A 23,081-nucleotide genomic window follows, 5' to 3' on the forward strand; every position below is an offset into this window, starting at 1 on the left:
TGAGGCTAGTCTATGCTAATGGAGAAAGAAACATTAAGCCAAAATCACGGATGGATGACTGGCAAATATAGTCAGTTGTGATGGAGTTGGAGTGTTCATTAATATGATGGAGGAATGAGGTGGAGCGAGAGGTGGGGATGCTGGGACTTTATTCTATGGAGTTCTGGAGACTGAGGGATGATCTTGTAGAGATTTATACATTCATGGGGGGGGGGGGGGGGGGGGGGGGGGGGGGGCATAGATAGCATGAATGCACACAATCTTTTTCCCAGGGTTGAGGAATCAAGAACTGCAGGGCATTGGTTTAAGGTAAAAGGAGAAAGATTTAATAGGAATCTGAGAGGCAACCTCACACCATTTCTTCCTTCCTCTTCCCACCTCATGGTCTGCTATAATGAGGGTTTTGTTTGTTTTTATGAGCCATCTTTTTATGCAGTCTTGTATTGAATTGCTTCAGAATATTTCTCCAGTATTTAAAACACCACTAAGATTGCACGCTGATACAGGCTATATAGCGCTTTTTCTTGCTTCCATCCATTTGATAGAACATAGCACAGCACCGGAACAAACATGTTAGCCTACAATGGCTGGTGCCAATTGCATTTTTAAACAAATCAGTAAAAGATTGAGGTTCTGTTTAAAAAATAAAAATTAAAAATTAAAATAAATTACAACCCTGTATCAACAGTTTCCCTTTAACTGCTGCAGTTTTATTTACATACGTGCATTACTCAGACTGAATATCTGGCACTTTTTAGCCCAATATGCAAACCAATAAATTTCCCTTTGCTTTCTTCCGAATAATTAACTATATCTATATTTGCACACCTATATATGCACATTTTAATGCCTCTCGTTGTATTAAATTCAGATCCCTGACATACACATTGAACAGGCTGTCCTCCTAACATTATACTCCATCTTCTCTGAAATGCCAATTTTATTCTCAATGGAAGACTGACAGTTTTTCTCTTTAAAACTAAACATTGGCAACTAGAATTTAATATACTTAATTATTACAATGATGCAATATTTTCAAGAGCTGCTAGCGTCTATTTTACCCCCAGGCTGTTTTTGATATTTGATTACAACTGGAACCATGCATCTATTTTTACAAGCTTGAGAGTCCTGTTCCTCCATTAAACCATTTTTATATTTTCCCAGCTAATTACTAATTAAAGGGATTTTCCTTTTCTCTGGTTGTCTCCTGGTTTTAATTTTGTATCTATTTAAACTTTAAGTTCTCATTGAGTAAATCAGTCAGTGGAAACTTTTTTTGGATGGGTAATGTTTTTTGAATCGTTTATCATTTTTGAATTAAAAAAATCTCTAGACGAGTTTGTTTTATGCACTGGGACTGGAACAATTACATTTTTACCTGTTGCAGTTTTACAAGCACAATAACACAACAGCACAACAAAAAACATAGTCAACAATAATGCATTACATTTTTAGTTTGATAATTAGACCATAATTGTCTAAGCCAAAGTCCATAGTAATTTGGTGTTGTAGATAGGGTTGTGCAGGGTGATTCAAGAGTGATGGTTGACGGGAACAAACTGTTCTTGAACCTGGATGTTTACAAGCTCCTGTACCACGTTTCCAATAGTAGCAACAAGATAAAAGCATGCCCAGTGTGTTGATGATCTTTTAAACTGGCTGTTTTCTTGAGACAGCGCCTCCTGTCTCCTTTCGCTGGTGGGGAGGTCAACAACATCAACCATTTTCTCCTTCATTATTGGGCATTTGAGTTACCGAACCAGGCTGTGGTTGCAACCTGTTAACATACCATCAACATGTAGACATTGCTGTCGGTTTCAAAATTGCAATGTATTTCTTCCTGAGCATTTTTCCATGAGTAGGATAAATAATGCATTCTTCTGCAGTTGTATAGGGCTCTGGTGAGACCACATCTGGAGTATTGTGTACAGTTTTGGTCTCCTAATTTGAGGAAGGACATCCTTGTGATTGAAGCAGTTCACGAGATTGATCCCTGGGATGGCGGGACTGTCATATGAGGAAAGATTGAAAAGACTAGGCTTGTATTCGCTGGAGTTTAGAAGGATGAGGGAATATCTTATAGAAACATATAAAATTATAAAAGGACTGGACAAGCTAGATGCAGGAAAAATGTTCCCAATGTTGGGCGAGTCCAGAACCAGGGGGCCACAGTCTTAGAATAAAGGGGAGGTCATTTAAGACTGAGGTGAGAAAAAACCTTTTCACCCAGAGATTTGTGAATTTATGGAAATCCCTGCCACAGAGGGCAGTGGAGGCCAAGTCACTGGATGGATTTAAGATGGAGTTAGATAGAGCTCTAGGGGCTAGTGGAGTCAAGGGATATGAGGAGAAGGCAGGCACGGGTTATTGATAGGGGATGATCAGCCATGATCACAATGAATGGCGGTGCTGGCTCAAAGGGCCGAATGGCCTCCTCCTGCACCTATTTTCTATGTTTCTATACTGATTTGTGTATCTTTTTGGTTTGCCTTCTATCCTGCCACAATTTTCTGAGCACAATTGTTTCTCAATAGATATAATTTTATATAAAACTAGGGCTTGCAGCCTGTTTCAGTGTTCACCCGCTCCATAATTATTCAATTCTTTTTTGCACCTGAAAATAAGTTTCTTTTGCTATCTGTTCCAAATTACTAATACTCTGCTATGGATTAATGTCTATCATTTTGTTTCCTTTTAGCCAAAACCTCATCAATTTATGATGCCTGTACCACAATTACATTACAATGGACATTACGCAGAGCCGTATAAATCTTCCCAAGGTAGAGTAAACAATGAGTGAAATTTTAGACAGTAATTTTTAAAGGCCAAATAAGTATATTTTAAAAATACAACAGTAATTTATTTTCTATTACCTTATATGATTCAAATTTGAATGTTCAAAGGGATGGCAACTGAAATGGAAAGTTTGCTTGATATTGGTTTAAAAATATTTAGTTGTAGAACTCCATTCCTAGAATGACATAAAAGAAAATCCCAAGAGGTAGCACAAGAGGTAACCTAACATATCATAAAAGTTGGTTAGTTTGAGTATGTTTGCATAAGTTTGTTTCTTGGTTTTAATATCAATAGTCAATAAACACAAGGAGTATATGCTCTAATGGTTACATCACACAAAGCAGGTGTTGGGGTTAAATTGTCCCAGGATATCACTGCAGGAGTCCCATTGGGCACTGTCCTAGGCCAGACTATCTTCAGCTTTTTCATCAGTAACTTTCCTTCCAACAGAAAGTCTGTGCAGAGCAGGTTCAATCTGGAGTTTAAGTGATGTCATTGCGGAGTTTACGTATTTTCTCTGCCTGCCTGATTTCTTCTGGGTGGTCTGGTTTCCTTAAATGGGCATTGGAAGTACAGCCCAAGAACGAGTCCTTCAGCCTACAACGTCTGTACTGCACATGGTATCATCGGGGAGCTGCGCGCGTGGCGGGAGTGTCCCCGGGAGCCAGACGCGCGGCGGGACTGTCCACGTGTGCCCGATCCACCTGCCGAACAACCGGCGCTGCCGCTGACTGGAATGCGCCCCGGAAAGCCCGACTCACCGGAGAAGCCGGACGGCGAGGCCTGTGTGGGCCGAGGAGCAACGACGGCGATGAGAGTCTCGGCGGCAGCATGAGCCTTGACAGCAGTAAGGCCTCAACGGCAACAAGAGCTTTGGCGACGGTGATGGGAGTCTTAGCCGCGGCAGCGAGTGCCTCAGCGGCAACGGGAGCCTTAGAGGCGGAGGGGGACTCGGGGTCAACCCGCAATCAATGGTCGATGAGCGGGGGGGTAGGGGAAGACAATGAGGACCTGGCATGGGGGGACCGCTGTGAAGAACATTGGTGACCCCGGCGTGGTGTGACTGCCGTGAGGGACGGTGGGAGAACAAAGGGGGACCTGGTGTGGGGGAGGGGGGGGGGGGGGGGGAACACTAGTTTTAGATTCCTCTGCCCAGGGGATATGTCTGTGTTTGTTTGTTTGTTCATTCGGGTGAAGGTGCTGTGCACACGGCAGCCAGCCAATAGTTGCTTGTCTTTTTCTTTTATGTTTTCAATTTTAATTTCAAGTTTTCATGTATCTTGTGTGTTGTGACTGTTGGCAATTTCCCTCCGGGGATGAATAAAGTTAAAAAAAAGGTGAACTAATCTCATCTGCCTTCAAATGACCCATATCCTTCCATCCCTACACTTCCATGTACATATCTAAAAGCCTCATTAAATGCCACTCTTATATCATTAGCGTTGGCTGCGTTTTCCAGGCACCCACCGTGCTCTATGTAAAAGAGGGGAAAAAATACTTGCATCACACATCCTCCTTAACATAACAAAAACTTGCAGGTAGGTTAATTGGCTACTGTAAATTATCCCAGTGTAGGTTAATGGCAAAAGGATGAGTGTGTATGAAAGAGAATAAGTTGCAGGGCTACTGAGAAATGAAAGGGAGAACAGGATTGATGGGATCCCATTAGGAGCCTAAACTGGTTTGAGATTGATAAAAACATTTATTTTGATTGTTCATATAGGAGCCAGATGGGGCGAATCTTCTGCGCTATTTAAATAAAGATGGTCAATTACATTTGCAACGTCTTCGAAAGTGAAACAATCCATGCCTGTATCGACTAAAATCTAGAATGTCTGGAATGTTAAATGGAAAGTGACATCAGCATTGGACTGTGTCAAACAGTGGCCATTCCCAAGAGTACCTTTATCGCCTACTCTTGCCATTCAATGACACACCATCACTGAGTATCTCCACACCATCAATATGCTCAAGGCTCCTCTCTGATTCATAACTCAACTCAACCAGATTCATAAATGTTGCAGCTACAAAAGCAGTTTAGAGACCATGTTTAATGCATTAACCTACCCCAAAGCTGAAACATCATCTAAAAACGCACAAACTAGAGTTTGGATTAAATATATTTTTTATTGCCTTGATAGGTGTAGCACCAGCAATACTCAAACTCAATATCATCTAGGTCAAAGATATACACTTGATGGGCACCACGACTAACCACAAGCCCCCTCCCCAATTTTCTTTTTCACAGCTGGCATGTATCTGCTTTATTGTGTATAGGCTACAAAATGCACTATTACTCGCCAAAGCTGTTTTTACAACATCTCTCAAATGTATTATCTAAACCTTAAAGAAGGTCAAGGACAGAGGATGCATGAGAACATGTCCATCTACAGATTCCCCTGATTTAGAAATATGTGATTGTCCTGCCATTGTCACTGGGTCTAAATCTTGAAGCTGCCAACCTAGTGGCATTTTGAGAGCTCTTTAACCAGAAGGATGGCAGCAGTTAAATCACCAAGTGTAATTAGGGATGGGCAATCAATGTTTGCCGTGATAAGAATATATACATTGAATATTTACTCAAAGAATCAAGTCTTTTAAATATTTGTATGAATATATGCCTCTTTAAATTAAAACCTTTAGTGGTGAGTTTGATCAGGCCTCTCAGTTGTCATAAGCATGATTTTGACTACTTTGTCTGAATCGTGGTACATGCATTCTAACAGGAGTCATGAAGCAGTAACAGCAAGATTCCCAGTTAATTTCCCCCTTTACAATCTGGAGCAGTGTTTCTACTTGTATTACCAATTGCTGCCCCAGGTGAGGTCAGCAAAATTTGAGTGGTAATGGGATTAATGTTTTTCGTCAGATTATCAAGTGCCTTCACCACTGTCTATTTTTAGTCCTAGGCATGATTTGTTAGTAGCTCCAAAGAAGTAGAGATTCTTCTTTTGGACACAAATTTGAATAACAACATCTTAATGATTAAACAAGAACAAATCACAAGTTGTTAACCTAATTAGATGGCTTTGGAATTTGTTGGTTTTATTCAAATTTCAGGAAGCAATGAAAATAAAGTTACTGAATTTTATTGGAATAGAATTTAACAAAGTAATCAATTCGACAATTTATATAATGAACTAACATTGGTATTGAAATGACCTCCAGCACTCAAGATTTTAATGCATGATTTTAATCACTAAAATTGAATCTGCCATTTTACTGTTGAGCTAATGAGCGTGTACTCTGGAGGTCAAACAATCTGTGGTTCAATTACTCATTCTGCTTAATTTTCATCTTTTGCTTTATTTCAGACAATCTCTATATGAACAATCAAAATAGCTGTTTTTATCGATCTCAAACCAGTTTGGACAGACCTCCATATGAATATAATGGTCGAATCCGAAATGGCAGTATCTATAGTGCACATAGCACAAGCTCATTAAATAACCCGCAGCACTTTATGCAAGCATCTCCTATGTCTTCAAATCCTAGTATCACAGGAAGTGATATAATGAGAGGAGATTACATCCCAACAAACAGACATAGTGCTATTATTCCACCTTCCTACAGGCCAACCCCTGATTATGAAACTGTTATGAGGCAACTTAATCGTGGCATGATTCAGAATGAAAGACAAAGTCATTCAATGCGAAATCTCAGCATTGGCAATTCCTATGCTTACAGCAGATCTGATCCACTTGGTTACAGCCAGCCAGAAATTCGAGAACACTCTCACTTCAATTCCCAAAATGTGAATCCATACCCCTTGCATTTGAACTACAGTTTTCATTGTCAGTCACCATATATAAATTCAGTTGAGCGACGTCCTGTTGTTGGGGCTGTTAGTGTGCCGGAATTAACTAATGCTCAATTACACACTCAGGATTACAGTGCAGCAAATATGCTAAGAACTAAAGTGTACAGGCCTCCACCTCCATACCCTTATCCAAGACCTGCGAACAGCACACCTGACCTTTCAAGACACCTGTATGTAAGCAGCAGCAATCCAGATCTGATCACTAGGCGTGTGCATCACTCTGTACAGACATTTCAGGAAGATAGCTTGCCTGTTGCACATTCGCTGCAAGAAGTCAGTGAACCACTGATTTCTGCAAGATTACATGGTAACATCCATAAACGTAACAGTATTGAGATTGCAGGACTAATGCACAATTTTGAGAGTTTTAAGATAAAAGAGAGGACCATATCTACACCAGGTATTGAGACGAGTTCAATGGAAACTACTGCAGGTTCACAACCTAGCGTTTACTTTGAACGATCAAATCTAGGAGATGCAAAAATTAATGAAGACAAAAGTTATAACCATGGGAGATTTCTCTCAGATGCAACTGTGCTGATTCACAGCAGTGAAGAGGATGTGCATGACTCGGGGTACATTGAGAAGAGATTACAGATGTTTCCTGTTGACTCTGCATCCCATTTACCAGTTATGTTGAACCAGTCCTCAAACGAACCATTGCTAAACTATCAAGATTCCTCTGCCCCTACGTTGGGCAGCCAGCAGAGCTTAGAAAAGCAAGTACGAGAAAGGGAGGCAATAGAATCAAAGCTGTATCTCCCATCGGTGTCTGAGTCTGATCTCTATACAGTCGGAAAAAGCCAAGTAAGAAGAGTATCCTCCAAGAGGAGACCTGTGTCTGAAGTGCTTTATGGAAGATTAAATGCAACGGAAGCTCTCCCACCACTTGCAGTGAGTAATTTAATGCTGATTCCATAGTTTCACTGTAAATAGTTTCTTAAAGAATAAAGAGCTACGTAGCATAATTCTGCCTTCTAGCACGTCCTAAAGATGACAGCTCTTCCAGATATGCATACAACTGCTTTGTAAATGCAATTAAGATGTTTTCCTTCACCTTTTTTGGTTGACAGTTCCTGAACCTTGCCCTCCTTGGTAGGGTAATCTTTTACTTTTCCCTCTTATCCCTCTCCCAAGTACTTTACATTTTTGCCTACAGGTTTTTGAGCTATTTTTGTTTCGAAGTGAGTTTTTTCTATTTACACCATGTATCTCTTCCTAGCACTATACTCTCCAATTAAGTGTCCACTCCGTTTCCTCTGTCAAAAGCAAATTATCCTAATATCCTATTTCAGTTTTGGCAAAGTCCTCTTCCGCATGTTATTCAGTGCAGTGTTATTCTGGTAGTGTGGTGACCTATTCATGCTGTAGATATAACTTTGTACACAGTTCTATTGTAACCGTCCCACTGCTGCCAAACCTGGCCCCACTCCTCAATCGCTAGTCAAACAAGTTTAAATCCTGTCATATAGCATTAACAATCATGCCCACCAGGATATTGGTTTTGTCTCTTGGGATGGAATTCTTGTGGCCTATAAAGATCCTACCATTCCGAGAACCAATGCTCAGGACTCTTCCCTCTTGTCTTGTGTTTTCTGTCGCACATTTATCTACACTTTCCTTCTAATTTTGCATCATTGACACATGGTGCTGGGGATAATGGGGAGATGCCTATTTTTGGGCTCCTGCTGTTTAAACCTTCTAAGGTTTACTTGGTAGCCTGTGTCAGTATTGATTTGAAACACTGGCTGTTAACTCTCCAATAGAATGCTCTGCAGCGTCTTGATGGCATCCTTGACAAGGTAGGGAGACAATACGCCCTGAACTCCGTGTCTGCTTTTTTTCACCCCGAGACAAATGAAACAATTTCATAGTTTGATGGAGAGAAATCTAAGAAAGGATTGAAAATTTATGTTCTGGAATTTGTTGATACAGGTTCAGAATATCTGTGCTATTTTCACAGTGGGCAGGAATGTGAAAATATTAATTTGCAAAATATATAATGTTGGTGGGAGTTCCAAATTTGAAACATCTCTGTACTGAATAGATGCATTTAAAATATCTTCTTGTTGCTTAATTCATTGAAACTTTTTTAATTAAAAGAGAAATAGAGACTTTCACAAGTCTATTAATCTGGAGTTTTTACTATTATTTAATGTATTTGTGCAACAAAGAAATGGGAGTATTTGGCAAGCAGCATTAAATATTTCATATTCATTCAATATTTCATATTTCATATTTCTGCCCGTTGAAAAATCAAGTACACATAGGTGCTTTATTGTTGCATTTTTTTCCATTGGATGCATGTTGATGAAAACTAACATTTTTGTATTGTAACAAATGATTACAGTTTCCATTAAGCAATGGTTTTATTTAGTATTTTTTAAATTAATATCAAATCTATTTCGGAAACTACTTATTTATCCATGATTTCCTTGATATGTTAATAGATTTTAAGTTTTTGTGGTAGTGAACTTGAAAGAAACTGCAGAATTGTGTCTTTCCTGATCTCATGGTCTCTGACATGAAAACTTATCTATGGAAAAACAATAGAATTAAGTAGGCTTGAAAGGCAAAATGGGCATAAAGGACTAGTCATGATTAGCCTTGTTTATACATTTTTGTTCATTTCTGCTTCAGTTTGTTGAATGCTTTTCAGCTACGGCTGTTCAATATCATCAAGTATTTGTAGTTGTTAAGAAAGTATTAATTGCATCAACACAGTCACCGCTAAATTAAAATTATTAATAAGAATTACAGACTAATTCAGTTGAACCTTAATTATTTCCTTAATCTTTTTTTTTTTTGTCCATAAAACTCTTTGTTTTGCCTGTGCCTACTCCTCCAGCCTTGACCAGTGCTTCATGTAGACAAATGGGATCAGTCAGTTTCAGTATTATCATTCAGAACACTGAGATATTCTTGCAGCAAAGCAAATGAAAATATAAATTCTGCATGCTTAACCGGCATTGAGCTATATCAGTCAAGGAAACAATTTTCCTGTTTCGTCTTTAGGTGGAGTTTTGTTTCTGTTTTTCAATGGTTATAACTGAAGAACAAAACCCCATTTTATTTTTTTTTAATCAAAAATGTTTAGAGAAAGGATATAAAAGATTACAAGGCTGAGAGAATGGCAGTGAATATTTGGTGGCACAACTGTTTAAGATTTTCTAATGAAAATAGATAATCCTTTCTTCATTATTTGCCATCTGCTTACTAAGCATAAACTAATTATAGCATTGTACTGTATGGTGCAGGGAAATGAGAAAGGAGAAACGAATTACGTTTCTGGTTATATAAATGGTTTATTTTATAAATTGTGATTTAAGCAGTTTAAAATATGTATTCTTCATTTGTCCTGCAACCCTAGTTATTTTAGTTATACATGTTATATTGAGTTATTTTTTAACCTGCATGGCAGAGTTTTGACGTGCAAATTCTATGCACTGATAAGGGCAGCACAGTGGTGTGGCAGTAGAGTTGCTGCCTTACAGAGCCAGAGATCTGGATTCAATCCTGACTACGGGTGCTGGCTGGAGATTGTACGTTCTCCCTGTGATCGTGTGCGATTCCTCTGGGTACTGTTCTTTTCACATCCTAATGACATGCAGGTTTGTAGGTTAATTGGCTTTGATAAATTGTCCCTAGCATATAGGATAGAACTGGTGTACAGGTAATTGTTGGTCGGGGCGGACTCGGTGGGCCAAAGGGCCTCTTTCCACGCTGTATCTCTAAAACTAAAAACTAAATAAGGATAAAAGATTTTTGATTGATATTACTGTTAACTGCTATCATACTTTTTTTTAAGGTTATGAGAAAAGAAGATTATTTATCTGATATGAGGACAATTGGACCGTTAAAGATGGCAGAATTAAATGGTTTGACACCATTTCAAAAACCTTTACCTGACACTGTTAAAAATGAGCCCATCCAAGCAGCATATGATGAAAGGGTATGGAATGATGTCTTTCAAATCAATTTTATTTCTTTTGAAATGTACGTTAAGCTAATTGAACACATCTGTACAAGGCAGAGCATTTTACGAAAATATGGCTACGAGCCTGGAGTCACCAAAACATTTGCAATGGTTAATGATTCTTTAATTCTGACTACAACGGAATGTAACTCTGCTGGATAATGCACATGTTCATGCCTGTTTTATTTGATCTGGGGAAATTGATAACAATTTAAACAATTGGGACGTGGTTTGGAATGAAAATTGCCCAGACCCCTTGTTTGCCATTTGTCATTCTGTAATTATGGATGGAACAGTAAATCTGTAGGTCAACAGTTGAATAAAACGTAATTAGGTTTACATGTTTATGCTTATATTTATGAGAACCTACAATCCTGCTTTGACTGCATGGATTGGAATGTGTTCAGGGAAGCAACCACAAGCCTCGATAAGTATACAGACACTGTATCATCATATGTCAGCTTTTGTGAGGACAGTTGCATTCCAACTAGGACCCGGACCTAGTTCAACAACAACAAGCTCTGGTTTACTGCAGAACTCGGACTGCACCCACTCTTCCCCATTCCCCACTTCACACCTTCTTAAAGCAAGACTGAAAAGACTGAACCCTTTCCCACCCCAACCAACACTTACATAGAAACATAGAAAATAGGTGCAGGAGTAGGCCATTCGGCCCTTCGAGCCTGCACCGCCATTCAATATGATCATGGCTGATCATCCAACTCAGTAACCTGCCTTCTCTCCATACCCCCTGATCCCTTTAGCCACAAGGGCTACATCTAACTCCCTCTTAAATATAGCAAGAGGGAGTTAGATGTGGCCCTTCACACCCACTCACAGCCTGACCTCAATCTGCAAAGACTGGGCCCTTCTACACCCACTCCTCCCCATTCACCACTTCAAACATACTTGAATCAAGACTCCAGTCTGAAAAGACTGGACCCTTTCCCACCCACCCATCGCCAATCACTACTTCACACCCAATTACCCACACCCTCTGTGCTGCACAACATCACTTCTCCACATCAACAATAAAAATAGAGGAGGTGGAGAGGCTTTTCTGAAGACAGAAAAGCCAGAAATCTCCAGGACCGGACAATGTTTCCCCTCTACTCTCAAGCTCTGTGCCGAACAACTGGCACCGGTCTCCACAGACATTTTCAACCAGTCCCTGCAAATCTGTACTGTCCCTGCCTGCTTCAAAGTCTCCACTATTGTTCCTATACCCAAAAAGACAAGGATTACTGGTCTTAATGACTACAGGCCTGTCTCACTCACTGTAGTCATGAAGACCCTTGAAAGGCTTGTGCTGGTCAAGCTGAAAAATATCACAAACCCCCTCCCCTGCTGGACCCTCTGCAGTTTGCATATCGGGCCAATAGATCTGTGGATGACGCAGTCAATCTGGGCCTGCACTTCATCCTCCAGCACCTAGACTGCCAGGGGACCTATGTGAGGATTTTGTTTGTTGATTTTAGCTCTGCATTCAACGCCATTGTGCCAGAGCTACTACACTCCAAACTTTCCGAGTTGACTGTGCCTGAACCCCTCTGTCGGTGGATCACCAGCTTCCTGACAGACAGGAAGCAGCATGTGAGGCTGGGAAAGCACATCTCGGACCCACAAATCCTCAGCATAGGAGCATCGCAAGGCTGCGTACTCTCCCCTCTCCTCTGCTCTCTCTACACCAATGATTGCACCTCCACAGACTCCTCTGTCAAGCTTCTCAAGTTTGCAGATGACACAACCCTGATCGGACTGATCCAGGATGGGGAGGACTCTGCCTACAGACAGGAAGTGTCACAGCTGGCGTCCTGGTGCCATCGCAACAACCTGGAGCTCAATGCTCTTAAGACAGTGGAATTTATTAGACTTTAGGAGAGCCCCCCCATCCCTCACCCCACTCACCATCAACAAAACCACAGTCACATCTGTAGAGTCTTTTAAGTTCCTGGGAACCATCATCTCCAAGGACCTTAAGTGGGGGGCTACCATTGACTCCACAGTCAAAAGGGCACAACAGAGGATGTACTTCCTGCGGCAGCTGAGGAAGCACAATCTGCCACAGGCAACGATGGTCCAATTCTATACGGCCATTGTAGAGTCTGTCCTCACCTTCTCCATCATGGTCTGGTTTGGCTCAGCCACTAAGCACGACACCCGGAGGCTGCAGCGAATCGTCTGATCAGCTGAGAAGGTTATTGGCTGCAACCTTCCCTCCATTGATGAACTGTACACTGCATAGGGCCAGGAAGCGAGCAGGTAAGATCATCTCTGACCCCTCTCACCCTGGCCACAAACTCTTTGAATCACTTCCCTCTGGAAGGCGACTCTGGACTGTCAAAGCTGCCACAGCCAGACATAAAATCAGCTTTTTTTCCATGAGTAGTAGCTACTCAATAACCAAAAATCTGTAGACTCCTTTTGCTCTGGTATTTTATTTAATTCACATGTTTAATCAATAATGTATTATTATTAATGTTTAATGTTTTATGTATCATTCTTAACTGTCACTGTATGTCATGTTGCGGATGGAGCATCAAGACAAATTTATTGTATGTGAATACTTGGCCAATAAACTTATTCAATTCAATATTTAAATTTGTCTTCTAATATAATTGTATTGTCAAATAAACAAAGCACTGGAAACTTTGCAATATTTGTAAACTTGTTTACCTTCAGGAGAGGAGAGCGAAATGAGAAGGAGGGTAAAAATACAGATGCTGAAATTAAATGTCAATATACAATGAAAGTATAAATATGCACAAAAAAATTGTTAGTTAAAACGTGTATTTATATATTCATCTTCTGGCACCCTTCTCCCATGTAAGTATAGCATTCAATGGTTGTCAGCAGTTTCCGTTAATGCAATCAATTTTGGTATCCTGTCTGGATATCTTCAATTAAATAAATGCATTGAGTGCCAACAGGGTGCAGTGATGTCCCATTTATCTGTCTTCAACAGGAATTGTTACTGATCTATTTTTCCTTCAACCCCATGAGGGAGAAGGGTGCCAAATGATGAATATAAAATATGTTTTGACTAATTATTTTGGTATATATTCATACAGTTTAATTGCATACTGACATTTAATTTCAGCATTCGTATTTTTATCCTCCTTCAGGCAGGCTGAATCCATACTGTTGTATTCCTACTGCAAAAGAGAAACTTTTCTGGCATTCAGTTAGAGACCTGACTTTGGCTCATATCAGGGTGTAAATAATTGGGTTTAGGTTTATTATTGTCACGTACTGAGGTGCAGCGGAAAGCTTTGTTTTGCATGCTTATCCAATCAGGTCAGATAATGCTATACATAAATACATGATCTCTTTTCAATCAAGGAAGAGTGTTTTTATAAGTTTGTATAAGAAAAGCTTATTTGTCATTTCAGTTTACTTTGGAGTCCTGCTATTTTAAATCTGTTGGGTTTACTGATTTTTGTAACTGTCAACAAAACTATGAAAATTGAAATATATTTATAATAACATTGGAGGAAAAACCAGGACTGAATTATTGAAAACAACTTTTAAAATACTATTTTGAGAAAGGAATCTTAATGCTGAATGCATTTTCAGAATACATTGATATTTGACTAGTTCTTTTTGAATTTTAATGACTTTTGTTTAAATTATTAGTGCAAAATTTTGGAGCAGCGACTGGAACAAAAAATGGTGTTTACAGAATATGAAAGAGTTCCAAAGAAATGTCAGAGTACGGAGTGTACCATAGCACTGCTTCCAGAAAATACAGAAAGAAATAGATTTCCAGATGTTATTCCCTATGATGATACTAGGGTGGAACTGGTGCCTACAAAAGAGAACAACACTGGTTACATCAATGCATCTCATGTAAAGGTATCTATAACAGTTTTTCTTCTTGTGTTATTATGTGTGGTGTTTCTTTTATCGGTAATTAGGTTCGCAGTGAACTCCTGCCATTATTTCTATAGATTCTGCTGAACTTAAATACTTGAGTCTGAGCTTTACCAACTTTCTTCATGAATTTTCAAGGACTGTCCTTTGAAAGTCATATTACTTTATTGCAGGTTATAGTTGGAAGTAAGGAATGGAATTACATTGCCACTCAAGGACCACTACAAACAACTTGTCTTGATTTTTGGCAAATGGTGTGGGAGCAAGGAGTTGCCATCATTGCCATGGTTACCATGGAAGAGGTATTTCTTGTGTTCTTCTGCCCTTGAATTCCATCTAACAGGCAAAACAGAAGGCTGGGTTTGATTCTGACTACGGGTGCTGTCGGTACAGAGTCTGTATGTTCTCCCAGTGACTGTGTGGGGTTTCTCTGGTACTCCGGTTTCCTCCTATATTCCAAAGGCCTGCTGAAGTTTAATTGGCTTCTGTAAATTGCCCTTAGTGTGCAGGATGTGAAACTGGAATAGCATAGAACTAGGATATGGGTGATTGTTCATTGGTGTGAACTTGGTGGGCCGAAGGGCCTATTTCTATGCTATATTTCTCAGCTAAACTAAGAAGATAACTATATAGTAAGGGAAAAGCAGATCATACTTCTAACCAGTGTTCAAATCTGCCAAAATTTAAGCAAACCTATGGAGGTTCTGGAGTGTGTTAATCACAATCTATATTTAAGAGGGAGTTAGATGTGGCCCTTGTGGCTAAAGGGATCAGGGGGTATGGAGAGAAGGCAGGTACGGGATACTGAGTTGGATGATTAGCCATGATCATATTGAATGGCGGTGCAGGCTCCAAGGGCCGAATGGCCTACTCCTGCACCTATTTTCTATGTTTCTACAAGCACACCAAAGCTGTGAGCTCCGGAAGCTGGAAAGCGTAGCTTTGACGTGCTTCCTGTAATTGACACACCCCTGTACTACCATACGTGTGCTTGAATTTTGGTATTGAATTGTCATGAAAAATGAGATTCTGCAGGTCGGAGGATCGTCTGAGTTATGAAATAATTCTCTTTCTTGTTATCCTCCCCACAAATGGTGTGTTCATTGTTTTACCTACCAAATTAGTACTTGAATGGAAGTTTTTTGTTTAAATGGATGAGTGGTGTCTCTCGAATTGGTCAAGACTTTCATATATTGTTACAGGAGGGAGGAAGAGAAAAGAGTTTTCGGTATTGGCCTCGATTAGGCTCCAGGAATAACTCTGTTACCTATGGAAGATTTAAAATAACCACCCGCTTTCGAACAGACTCTGGCTGTTATGCGACCACAGGATTAAAAATTAAACATCTATTGAATGGTCAAGAACGAACAGTATGGCATTTACAGTATACAGACTGGCCAGAAAATGGGTGCCCAGAGAATATCAAGGGATTTCGATGTAAGTTTTATTTAATTCTGATTGGATTTGTTTGTTTTAGGTTAAAAAAGATTAACCTTTATTGGTGAATGTTAACTTGTGAATTTTATATTTCATTTGCTTTTGCAGCTTATTTGGATGAAATTGAGTCGGTGCGCCGTCATACTAATAGTACAACAGACATTAAAAGTCCTGATGCACCTGTACTTATCCACTGCAGTGCTGGTGTGGGAAGGACAGGTGTTATAATTTTATCAGAAATTATGATCGGCTGCCTAGAACACAATGCGGTAAGATTATCGTTTTTATATAATGTGACAGTTATTCAGTCTCTTCGATTAATTCCAGTGACTTTCCCACAAATTATGTTAAACTGGCAAGCTCCATTTAGTTGTTTTCTTCATTCTTTTTCCAAATTCAGAAGCACAATTTCTGAAGCTAGTGAAGTTTGAAAAACTGTCCAATTTATTTGCAATTCCCTCGCATACATAATTTAGTACCCTGAAGTAATATTCTGTGGATTTGCCTATCTTAAATTCTATTATTTTCTCTTGTCAATTAATATTCACTTTAAATTCTCACAGTGATGATTTATATTTTACTCTTATGTTCCACTTTCGATAGGTTTGAAGTACTTATTCAATGTATGATATTTCAATTATGTCCATTATAACATTGGATTGTATTTATCTTCAATCAGACCACATCCTCAAGTATAACATGTGGTAAAATTGCAGTTCATTTTCATTTATTTCACATTCTCTTTTGCACATTACTTTTTAGTGTTCTTTTTTCTTTTTATTCATAGTCTCGTAGTCATGCAGGCTGGAAACAGGCCCTTTGGCCCAGCTTATCGATGGGGACTAAGTTGTCCCATCCAAGCAAGTCCCATTTGTCAGTCTGAAGAAGGGTCTTGATTCGAAATATCACCTATCCATGTTCTCCAGAGATGCTACCGGACTTGCTGAGTTCCTCCACTTTGTGCCCTTGTCAGTATTAGGCCCATATTCCTCTCAAACTTTCTGATCCATGTGCCTGTTCAAACAACATTTAAATGTTATTGTACCTGCCTCAACAACTTCCTCTGGCAGTTTGTCACATATACCCACCACTTTCTGTGGAGGGGAAAAGCTGCCACTGAGGTCACTGTTAAATCTTTAAAATCTGTAAAACCATGTCCTCTAGTTTTTGATTCTTCTACCCTGAACCATTGAACTGGGAAAAATACTCTACATTCACCTTATCTATTCCCCTCATGATTTTATATACCTCTTTAAAATCACACCTCAGCCTTCTACACTCCCTGGAATAAAGTTCAACCTACCTCCCCACCAGTTCAAGCTCTCTCAATAGTTCAGGCGCACAAATCCTGACAAACACCTTGCAAATCTTCTCTGCACTCTTTCCAGCTTAATAGCTTCTTTTCAGTAGCAGGGTGACCAAAACTGAAAATAATACTTCAAATGCAGCCTCATCAACATCTTGTATGACTGTAACGTATTATCCCAACTTCTACACTCAATGCTCTGACTACTAACGAAGCCGCCTTCACCACAAAAGATACAGTGCTGGAGTAACTCAGCAGGTCAGGCAGCATCTCTGGAAAACATGGATAGGTGACATTTCAGGTTGGGACCCTTCTTCAGACTAATCACCTTCTTCAACACCTTATCCAAGATGGCACTTTCAGTGAACTATATAATTGTACAAATACATCCCTCTGCTCTATAATATTCCCCAGCGCCCTACAATGTCTGTTTTGACCTCCCAAAATACAACACCTCACACTTGCCATGGGCCTCCAGTCCAAAAAGCAACCTTCCACCACCAGCCTTTTATTTCCGACCATAAAACCAATTCTGTATCCAGTTTATTAGCTCTCCCAGGATCCCATGCAATATTTTCTTCCAGAGCAGCCTACTTTATCAAAGGCCTTAGTGAAATCCATATAGACTTTCATGGTACAGCCTTCATCAAACTTTTTGGATACCTTTATAAAAAATTTAAAAAAAAAACTATATTAGACACACGATCTCCTATCCACAAAACTACGCTAAATATCTCTAATCACCCCGGCTTTCCAAATGTATATCTTAAGCATCGGGATCCTCTCATGTAACTTTCCTACCAGAGACATTGGGTTTACTGGTCTGCTGCTATTTGTTTGCAGCCCTACTTAAAAATAGACATGTGACCCTCCAGTCAATTAGCACTCACTCGTGACTAATGTTGATTCATATATCTCAGCCAGAGTTCCTGCAATTTCTTTAGCTCCCACGGTGTCCTTGAATACACCCAATCATGCCTTGGAGATTTATCGACGTTCGTATGTTTTAGGACATCCAGCGCCTCCACTAATACGGGGTGCCTTCATAACATCGCCATTAACTTTCCCAAGTTCCCTGGTCTTCATTTCTTTCTCCACACTAAGAACAGATATTCATTGAAGACCTCGCATAACTTCTGCAGCTACACACAAAGATGTTCACTTTGATTTCTAAGGGGCTCCATTTTCTCTCTCTCGAGTTAACCTTGTACCCCTTAATATAAAATCTCTTTGGATTCTCATTTAATCCCTTCTTCCAACGCTGTCTCGTGCCTTTTAGCTCTCCTCATTTCCTCAAGTATGTTGTTCATTCCCCTATACTCCTTCAGGGAAACATTTGATCCCAACTGCCTATACCTGTCCCATGCCTCTTTTTTTCCTCCACGTTCAGGATTTGTTACACTTGCGTGCCTTGCTCGTCAATCCAACAGGAACATGCATAACACGAACTTTATCACACTTTGAAAAGCCTCCCACTTTGATCACCCAATAGTCAATATATTTGACGCTAAATGGCCTCCTTGGTTCAGGGACAATTGGGTGTGGATAATAAAAGCTGGTATTTTTAGTTAATTATGAAATAAAAACTCCACTCGGTTTGATGTACTCATAGATGTAGTCATTCATATTTTGTGCCTTTTTCTTTCAGTTGAAGAATTTGTGTTGTAATAATTTGTTTTGATATTCATTTGGTGTGAAAAATGTAAGCATTTCTAACTTTCTACCCCACAGATTCTCGATATTACTACGGTGCTGAACCTGCTGAGACAGCAACGGATGTTAATGGTGCAAACAATCGCTCAGTATATTTTTGTCTACAAAGTGCTCATTCATTTCCTGAGAAGCTCTAGGCTGATTTAACCACTTCACTGCATGCTGTGATATTTGCAGGTGTAAGTTTTGATTTAAATGAAGGACAATTCTATCATTTCGGGGATGAGGACTAAGAATAAACTTGCATCAAAGTACCGTGCAGAGGAGGGCATGCAAAGCACACAAAACAAAATCACCAAATCTAATGAAAATGCACATGTATTCCTGTATCTGGATACCTCTTCAATAATATTGGACTAAGTACTGTGCTTATTTCTGTAGTATGCGATGAGTGAAATTTATTTTATTGAAGATTTTCTATTTCAATTTTATTGCAACTTTTCAGTGTACAGGTTGAAAAGTAAGTTATATACTTTAAATCATCACTTTTTGCTCCTGTGATGAACATTGTTAGCAACGAAGTCATTGTAGTTAACTGTTATAATTATGTGCCACATTTGGTGCATAATCAGTTTTAAAGATAAGTGAAAGATTTTTAGTTTTATGGAATTGGAAATGTGGTGAAAGTGACAGTGGTTGTTTTGTTTCATTAGCAGGAGAAAGTGAGTATGCAAACGGAATGATGTGAGCCTGAGATTTTTGGAATAAGATTGAACGGGTGCAAATGAAGATTTTTAGATTCCATATTTCTAGATGTGGACTTAAAGTAAAAGTTATTTTTATCACGTTTATATTGTATCATATTACAGAAATAAGGAAGGTGTAGGTTTAATTTTGTGCTGAATAATATGGATTAAACTAATCCAATTTGTATTCGGTTAAAAATAACTACCCATTCAGTAAAATGTCTGGTATGTTTTTGATGGTATGGAGAAATTGCTGAAACCCTAATAAGTTACATGACTGCTGATGAAAAGCAAAATAAGCTATTCTTGTTAAGATTTCTATTCTAATTGTGATTGAACTAATCTTGTTATTGAATTACTTTTAAATGCATAATGATAGGTTTAAATCTGAATAATTTAGCATTGATAAATATTTGATAAAAGTAGTAGTGTTAGTTTTCACACAACTGGCTTTTGTGTGACTCTTATTAGTGTAATATAATTCTGAAGCACTTCAAACAGAAACCACAAATTGGAAGACTGCTGCTAAATGACTTGAGTTTACAATGTATGTAAGAGTGAAGGATTTCTGCATAGTGACCATATTCTTCTTTAAACTTGTGTTTTAAAAAAACAAGCAATTTTATATATTTTCCATGAATCTGATTAACTTGTATTCACCTCATTTCAGTGATTCATTAATTATTGGAAGTTTATGATAACTTTACCTGCTCTACAAGACACATTCAATCATGGGTGTATGAAGGACAATCTAAAATGAGTAAAATTGTGTTTTTGTGTATATATAAATTAAATAGATAACATCCTGAAGTGAATTGAGCTGGGTTGTACTTCATAATGATATGTGCATGCATTTGTATTTCTCTATGTAAAAGTCAACATTTATGCTATCTTATCGTTTAACAATGTTCTTTTAGACCACGTGGTCCATGACATGTATATTGTTATGATTTTACAAATCTTGCGTGCAATGTTTTGTAAAACTGATTAATTTAATTTTCTGATGTAATAAGTCCTGCAGTGTTCCTTATGAAATGGTTGAACCTATTGTTGTTGCCCAACCTTTACATCTCCAGTGAGAAATAAGATGGTGAAAGGTTTTTGATGGAAAATAAGAACATTGTTTTATTGCCCACTGCCAATACATAAATAACATTGTGGCATAAATAAATCCTCATATAATCTGGCTGAAGTGTTACTTTAGAATGATACTTTTTATGGTAAATGCAAAAAATAACTTGGTTTTCACATCTTTATTTTCATTTTCCTTGACCAAATATCTCTGTGCCAGTATTTAGTTTATTTAAGAAGAACTGTTTTATTAAATATTTGTTTATTATATTTCAGAAACTTCCTGAAGCTTGAATAAATGGTATACCCCATAGTGAACTTGCAATCTTTATTTATTTTTAAATGTACATTACAAAATGAAGTTGCTGTCCAAGAAATTGGAATGCGGTAATGTTTTGAGTCAAATGATGTGAACACATTTCCTATTTTTCTTAAGAATGTACATTAACAAGAGTTAGAATTAACTCTAACTTGCATTAACAAGAGTTATCCTTTAGCTTCGTGGTCCTTATTCCAATTAAAGAATTAGTCACACCTCAAAAAAAGCTTTCTATATTTGAATTTATTATCCTAGTAGAGACCCGTCTTATAAATGCTTCTTCCATTGATCGTGAATTATGTTAGCATAGCTTTATGATAGAAATGCGTCTATTTTCTTGACTTCAGCTAATGGTGATAAAATTCAACCAGATTGGAGGTAATTTTGTGGTTCGCCTGTCAATCATGCTTGATAATCATATTACTGTTTATAATGCAACATATGTTTGCATATTTATAATGCAACAATTTATAGGTAAATACTGTACAATTTATAGGTAAATAGATAAGTGTGGAATTCTCTGCCTCAGAGGGTGGTGAAGGCAGGTTCTCTGGATGCTTTCAAGAGAGAACTAGATAGGGCTCTTAAAAATAGCAGAGTCAGGGGATATGGGGAGAAGGCAGGAACGGGGTACTGATTGGGGATGATCAGCCATGATCACATTGAATGGCAGTGCTGGCTTGAAGGGCCAAATGGCCTACTCCTGCGCCTATTGTCTATTGTCTAATACCCTCCACTTGCTGCATTCTTCTGCAGCAATTACTCTTGCAAGGTATTATAGGAAACAAGAACCTGAAATAATTTTGAAACAACGGTGATACGTTGGTTGCTGTTTCCAAATTTTCCTGCATTTTAGAATTCTCCCAAATGCATTTCAAGAAAGAAATGACAGGAAATCATAGTTCAAAAGGCCTAATATCTCAAAGGGAAAATTCTGGAATCCATTAATAAGAAGAAAATAGCGAGGCATTCATAAAAACATAGAAAAATAGACGCAGGAGTAGGCCATTCAGCCCTTCGAACCAGCTTCATGGCTGATCATCTAAAATCAGTACCACGTTCTTGCCTTTTCCCCCATATCCCTTGATTCCTTTAGACCTAAGAGCTAAATCTAACTCTTGAAAACATCCAGCGAATTGGCCTCCACTGCCTTCTATGGCAGAGATGTACAGATTCACAACTCTCTGGGTGAAGAAGTTTTTCCTCATCTCAGTCCTAAATGGCCTACCCCTTATTCTTAAACTGTGACCCCTGGTTCTGGACCTGCCAACATTGGGAACATTTTTCCTGCATCTTTCGGAATGTTTTATGTTTCTAAATTCCAGTGAATACAAGCCCAGTCTGTAAAGAGGAGTCATAAACACACTGTGTCTTTACTACTATTACGAGGAGGAGGAGCCATCTTGGTGAACGGCTGCTAGCCAGCAGCCGTCCGTTTTAAATCCGTTTTTTAAATAGTTTTTAGTGAGTCCTGTTTTTTGTTTGTAGGGGATATGGTCTTTTTAATGTGGGGGGTAGGTGTAAACTTTATTTCTAGGTCCGTGTGGCAGCCTTTACTCCGGGCTGCCCGTCGACCCGTCCTCGTGGCCTACCTGCGGGCTTGGAGCGCCGTTTCCTGGCGGGGACCGCCCAGCACCTCGGCCTCGGCGGCGGCACAGCATTGGAGCGCTGGAGCGGAGCGGAGTGGAGCGGGCGACGCCTTGCCTGGGTCGCCGCGCTGGAGCGACGCGCTGGAGCTCTGGCGAGCTGGACTGCCGAGAGCAACATCTCCGGGCTGCGGGTCTGCGGAGCGGTGCAGCGAGGCGGCAGTGCGGAGAGGCGGCGCCGACTTTTTCATCGGGAGCCTGGGAGCTCCAAACCGGCGCGGCCTTGTCGGCTTCGGCAGCCGCGGGCTCCAACCAGGAAGCGGCCGTTCCAGGTGGCCCAGCCGCCGAAAGGACTCTCCCGACGCCGGGGCAAGACCACCCGGTGAGAACGGCCAGGGACATCGGGCCTCCGTAGAGGCAATTGCGGTGGCCTCAATAGGCCTGACTTTGGGGTGAACATGGGGCGGGGACTGTACATTGTGCCTTCCCCCACAGTGC

The 23,081-nt window shown here is 39.5% G+C and overlaps 1 protein-coding gene across 7 annotated transcripts in view; it reads left to right on the forward strand.

The window, feature by feature from the left end:
• The window catches only part of ptpn21 (protein tyrosine phosphatase non-receptor type 21), a 71,965-nt gene extending 50,974 nt beyond the window's left edge, over positions 1-20,991 (forward strand). For 5 of the 7 annotated variants that reach the window (XM_033027376.1, XM_033027378.1, XM_033027379.1 and 2 more), the window contains 8 exons: positions 2,699-2,780; positions 6,111-7,510; positions 10,425-10,568; positions 14,229-14,447; positions 14,639-14,767; positions 15,668-15,902; positions 16,011-16,171; positions 18,940-20,991. In XM_033027376.1, the coding sequence (XP_032883267.1) occupies positions 2,699-2,780; positions 6,111-7,510; positions 10,425-10,568; positions 14,229-14,447; positions 14,639-14,767; positions 15,668-15,902; positions 16,011-16,171; positions 18,940-19,068 (2,499 nt within the window). In that variant the 3' untranslated portion in view covers positions 19,069-20,991. The remainder of the gene's footprint in view (positions 1-2,698; positions 2,781-6,110; positions 7,511-10,424; positions 10,569-14,228; positions 14,448-14,638; positions 14,768-15,667; positions 15,903-16,010; positions 16,172-18,939) is intronic. The other 2 variants (XM_033027375.1, XM_033027373.1) reach the window with 1 other exon arrangement.
• The last annotated feature ends 2,090 nt before the right edge of the window (positions 20,992-23,081 follow it).

This window comes from Amblyraja radiata, chromosome 9 (genome assembly GCF_010909765.2).
Source record: "Amblyraja radiata isolate CabotCenter1 chromosome 9, sAmbRad1.1.pri, whole genome shotgun sequence".
Classification (NCBI taxonomy): domain Eukaryota; kingdom Metazoa; phylum Chordata; class Chondrichthyes; order Rajiformes; family Rajidae; genus Amblyraja; species Amblyraja radiata.